Here is a 6,000-nt window from a genome sequence, read left to right on the forward strand (position 1 = left end):
GCACTGTCCTAAGCTCTTTTACAGATATTAACTCATTTAATTTTTACATCAACCCCAGGCCTAACAAAGACAAGAAAGAAGAGTCCCCTTGTCCTTCTGAACTCCAGCTGCTGGGCAGTTAAGCTCCTAAGAGGAATCAGGACTTGGCAAAGTAAACAGCCCCTCCTGTGAGGCTAGTTTGGAAAGGCCTGTGAGGCAGACTATAGGGTGCATCCTAGGGGGCTATTTCCCTTCACCACCTGGAGCCTTCACCATCTTGGGGCTGTGAGGGGGCTTGGGACAAGCATGGACAATTAAGAGGCTGTATTTATGCAGGACTGACATTTACTTTTTGTTCCTTTCCTTTGGTCCCTGACTTCATAAGCCTGCTTCCCTCCCCCACAAACATACACCATTTAGCTGTTTTTTGCTGCCTAGGTCATCTGTGAATGCTCCATTCTGCTGACATGAATAGACTCTTAGTTTTCACTGACTTGCTCTGTTTACTGTTTCAATCTCTAAAATTTGGACAAGGACAGCCTCCTGAGACAGTAGGGCGCCACCAGGAACAATTCCCTACAGCTGATCTGAGATCTAAAGGGCAAAAAGGTGACAGGAGATAGCTTCCTTTAGAGTAGGAAAGGGAGCAGAATTATTCTGGGTTGTTGTGGCAGAAGAACAGGGGACAGTAATACAAGAGGACCTTGATTAGAGAAATTCCACATTTAGAAACCAAAGAACCTGCAAAACGGTTGCTGCTATCTGTCTCTCTCTCTCACACACTCTCGCTCTCTTTCACACACACACACACACACACAACACACAACACACACACAACACACACAACACACACAACACACACACACACACACACACACACACACACACACACACACACACACACACACACCGGTCCCCACTCCTGCCAGACCTCGCCTCTCCTGTCTCCTCTTGCCATCCTCCCGACCCCGCCGCGCGCCCTGCGAGCCCTAGGAACACCAGGGGACGCTGAACCGCCGGCGTCACGGAAGGAGCGGCCCCGGCGCCCTCCACTCTCACGGCGGTCACACTCCCTCCCGTTCCTGCCGGGCCCGCGCCGGCCTTCACCTTGATCCGCACATAGCAGTGGGTGCCCAAGGAGGGGTCGTTCAAGCACGCGGGAGGGTGTTCCCGGGCGAGCCGATGGAAGGTCTGCGCGGGTCCCGTGCCGATGCTCCACAAAAGTTTGAGCAGGTTGATGGAGGCGCAGAGTCCGCAGTAGCAGTAGATCAGGGACCAGAAGAGCAGGGACCGGATCGTGATCATCAGGCGAGGCAGGCAATCCCTCAGCCTTGCCATCGGGTGGCGGCGGAGGGGCCCGCTGCCCTTCCAAGGCGCGAGGAGAAGCCGCGCTGGACTCTGGCTGCCGAGTGAGAGAGCGAGCGCGGCGGCGCGTCAGGCCCGCCCGCTCCGCGCGCGCCTCCCCGCGGACACCGGGTGGCCGCGCACCGCCAGGGTTCTGTGTCACCGCCGCGCGCTCGGGGGCTGCTGCGCCCAGTTCCGAAGAGACACTCTGGGCGACGAGGTCGGCTCAGAACTAGGCAATGGCGGAGACCCGGCACTCCTCAGAGAGTGAAATTCTGTTTCTAAATTACTAAACTGTGGAGGAAATGAGGATGAGACTTTCCCAAATCATTCTGGGTAAGAGCAAGGAAGCACCACCACACTTGTTTTGACCAGTGTTCAAATTCTTCAGTGCCCAGGTAAACTGTTGGAATTTAATTAGACCTTTTTCTGGATCATACAATTATGGGGCATGCAGGGAGTAAACAGTTTTTGTACCACATAACACACATTGTGTGATGATCTTTAAATATTACTTTATTTCTGACAGTCTTCTGAGGAAATATGCTCAGAATCATTACCAGCCCAAGTAAAAAAAACCAAACCCATTTGCTGTCTGGTTGATTCGGACTCATAGTGACCACATAGGACAGAGTAGAACTGCCCTTTAGGGTTTCCAAGGAGCCGCTGGTGGATTCCAACTGCCAACCTTTTGGTTAACAGCCAGCCTCTTAACCACTGCGCCACTAGGGCTCCAACTAGCAAATGGCAAATGGGCCTCTGTGGTTCTAAAGTCAGTTCTTTCCATTATCCCACTTGGCCTTCACAGTGAATGCTAAACTGCCAAACCTGGATAAAATTTAGAGACTATTTACTCAAAACCCCAATCTTGGTGCTAAGGTTTTTTGTTTATTTGTTTCCACCTTCTCCCAAAAGCAGAACAAGTGTGCTAAATAATATTTGAGGTAAATCGATAGGTAGAACTCTGAGACCAAAACTAAGGACTGGGAGGTAAGAAGAGCAGAGGAAGAAGCCATATCCATAAACAATCTTCCTTCCTTACTCTCAAGTCTCTGTCTCATCATAGCCTCCATTTTTCCTAGCAATCAATCTTGGCTTTTTCACAGGGAAAAATAGAAGGTATGGGAGGGCAGCAACTCTCTGAACTTTCTACTAAACTTTAAAAACTTATAACCTCTGCACCTATCTTTCCATCCTCCCTCCAGTTACAAACACAAAAAAGTTGCATGACCTCAAATGTATAGAATCTATCTCTACCTTTGCTCTGGTGCCACATTACCTTCTCTGGCCTTCTCAGTGAACTTCTTCTGTCAATATTTCCACATTTTCCTCTTTCCCCCAACTCACTCCATGCCTCTAAACACCGCCCCCCCCGCCCCGCCAAAACAAACAAACAAAAAGCCTTCCTGCATCCTACATCTTACTGACCCTTGTCACCTCTTTGTATTTTTCTTTTGAAAAATTTCAGACTTCAGAAATGTTGAAGGACTAATTCAGGGAACACCCGCATAACTTTCACCTTCATTTACCAATTATTAACATTTTTGACAGATTTACTTTATCTCTCTCTTTTATGTAAACAGCATACACACACACACACACATAGGCACACACGTACACACACACACACACACAGCAGGGCCACACACAGAGCCAGGACTGTTGTTGTTTTTAGGTGCCATCAAGTCAGTTTTGACTCATAGCGACCCTATGTACAACAGAAGGAAAGATTCCATAACCCTGCGCCATTCTCACAATCATTGCTATGTTCAAGCCCATCATTGCAGCCTTGGTGTCAATCCATCTCATTTTCTCTTTGTCTTTTTTGCTGACCCTCTATCAAGCGTAATATTCTTCTCCAGGGATTGGTCTGTCCTGATAACATATCCAAAGTACCTGAGACGAAGTCTCACCATCTGCCCTTCTAAGGAGCATCCTGGCTGTACATCTTCCAAGACAGATTTTTCGTTCTTCTGGCAGTCTATTATACATTCTTCACCAACACTGTAATTCAAAGCATCAATTCTTCTTCAGTCTTCCTTATTCATTGTCCAGTTTTTGGATGTACATGAGGTGATTGAAAATACAATGGCTTGGGTCAGGTGCACCTTTGTCCTCAGGGTGACATCTTGCTTTTTAATACTTCAAGGAAGTCTTTTGCAGATTTGCCCAATGCAGTATGTCATTTGATTCTTGACTGCTGCTTCCATGGGCATTGGTTGTGGATCCAAGTAAAATGAAATCCTTGACAACTTCAATCTTTTCTCCTTTAATCATGATGTTGCTTATTGGTCCAGTTGTGAGGATTTTTGTTTTCTTTATGTTGAGGTGTAATCCTTACTGAAGGCTGTGGTCTTTGAGCTTCATCAGTAAGTGCTTCAAGTCCTCTTCACTTTCAGCAAGCAAGGTTGTGTCATCTGAATATGGCAGGTTGTTAACCAGTCTTCCTCCAATTTTGATGCCATGTTCTTCTTCACATAGTCCAGCTTCTCAGATTATTTGCTCAGCATACAAATTGAACAAGTATGGTGAAAGAATACAACCCTGATGCACACCTTTCCTAACTTTAAACCATACAGTATCCCCTTGTTCTGTCCAAACAACTGCCTCTCGATCCCTGTATGGATTCCTCAAGAGCACAATGAATTGTTCTGGGATTCTCATTCTTCACAACATTATCCATAATTTGCTATGATCCACACAGTTAAATGCCTTTGCATAGTCAATAAAACACAGGTAAACATCCTTCTGGTATTCTCTGCTTTCAGCCAAGATCCATCTGACATCAGCAGTGATATCCCTGGTTCCACGTCCTCTTCTAAATCCAGCTTGAACTTCTGGCAGTTCCCTATTGATATACTGCTGCAGCCATTTTTGAATGATCTTCGGTAAAATTTTGCTTGTGTGTGATATTAATGATATTGTTCGATAATTTCCACACTTGGCTGGATCACCAATAAATATAGGCATAAATATGGATCTCTTCCATTTGGTTGGCCAGGTAGCTATCTTCCAAATTTTTTGGCATAGATGAGTGAGCACTTCCAGGGCTGCATATGTTGAAACATCTCAATTGGTATTCTGCCAATTCCTGAAGACTTGTTTTTCACCAATACCTTCAGTGCAGCTTGGACTTCGGTTTCTGATCATCTGTTACCTATTGAAATGGTTGAACGTCGTCCAATTCTTTTTGGTACAGTGACTCTGTGTATTCTTTCCATCTTCTTTTGATGCTTCCTGTGTCGTTTAATATTTTCCCCATGTAATCCTTCACTATTGCAACTCAAGGCTAGAATTTTTTCTTCAGTTCTTTCAGCTTGAGAAACACCGAGTATGTTCTTCCCTTTTGGTTTTCCATCTCCAGGTCTCTGCACATGTCATTATAATACTTTGTTTTCTCTAGCTGCCATTTGAAATCTGTTCAGCTCTTTTACTTCATTGTTTTTTCCTTTTGCCTTAATTACTCGACGTTCCAGAGCAAGTTTCAGAGTCTCTTCTGATATCCATTCAGGCCTTTTCTTTCTCCCCAGTCTTTTTAATGACCTCTTGCTTTCTTCAGGTATGATGTCCTTGATACCAGTCCACGATTTGTCTGGTCTTCGGTCATTAGTGTTCAATGCGTCAAATCTATCCTTGAGATGGTCTCTAAATTCAGGTGGGATATACTCAAGGTCATACTTTGGCTTTTGTGGACTTGTTCTAATTTTCTTCAGTTTCAATTTGAACTTGTATATGAGTAACTGGTGGTCTGATCTGGAGTCTGTCCCTGGCTTTGTTCTGACTGATAATATTGACCTTTTCCATCATCTCTTTCCACCAAATGCAAAAATCCAAATCCAGTGCAGTCAAGTTGATTCGGACTCATAGTGACCCTATAGGACAGAGTAGAACTGCCCCACAGAGTTTCCAAAGAGAACCTGGAGGATTCAAACCGCCGACCCTTTGGTTAGCAACTGTAGCACTTAACCACTATGCCACCATGGTTTCCTCTCTCTCCACAGATGTAGTCAATTTGGCTCCTGTGTATTCCATCTGGTGAGGTCCATATGTATAGTCACTGTTTATGTTGGTATAAAAAGGTATTTGCAATGAAGAAGTCATTGGTCTTGCCAAACTCAATCATGCAATCTCCAGCATTGTGTCTATCACCGAGGCCACATTTTCCAACTATCAATCCTTCTTTGTTTACAACTTTTGCATTCCAATCACCAGTAATTATCAGCGCATCCTGATTGGATGTTTGATCAATTTCAGACTGCAGAAGTTGGTAAAAATCTTCAATTTCTTTATCTTTGACCTTAGTGGTTGGTACATAAATTTTAATAATAGTTGTATTAACTGGTCTTCTTTGTAGGGGTATGGATATTATCCTATCACCGACAGCATTGTACTTCAGGATGGATCTTAACATTTTTTTTTTTTTTGATGATGAGTGCAACACCATTCCTATTCAAGTCATTCCTGGCATAGTAGACCATATGATTGTTCGATTTCAGGTCGCTAATGCCTAAGATATGAACCTCTGTGGATTCCATTTCATTTTTGATGACTTCCAATTTTCCTAGATTAATACTTTGTACATTCCAGGTTCTGATTATTAATGGATATTTGCAGCTGTTTCTTCTCATTTTGAGTCGTGCCACATCAGCAAATGAAGGCCCCCAAAACTTGTCTCCA

At 44.5% G+C, this 6,000-nt stretch overlaps 1 protein-coding gene across 1 annotated transcript in view; it reads right to left on the reverse strand.

The window, feature by feature from the left end:
- The window catches only part of EPHX4 (epoxide hydrolase 4), a 34,720-nt gene extending 33,403 nt beyond the window's left edge, over nucleotides 1–1,317 (reverse strand). Inside the window, exon 1 of the mRNA XM_003418484.4 lies at nucleotides 1,087–1,317. Within this exon, the coding sequence (XP_003418532.1) occupies nucleotides 1,087–1,317 (231 nt within the window). The remainder of the gene's footprint in view (nucleotides 1–1,086) is intronic.
- Nucleotides 1,318–6,000: the final 4,683 nt, after the last annotated feature.

The sequence above is a fragment of the Loxodonta africana genome, chromosome 3 (genome assembly GCF_030014295.1).
Source record: "Loxodonta africana isolate mLoxAfr1 chromosome 3, mLoxAfr1.hap2, whole genome shotgun sequence".
Lineage (NCBI taxonomy): Eukaryota > Metazoa > Chordata > Mammalia > Proboscidea > Elephantidae > Loxodonta > Loxodonta africana.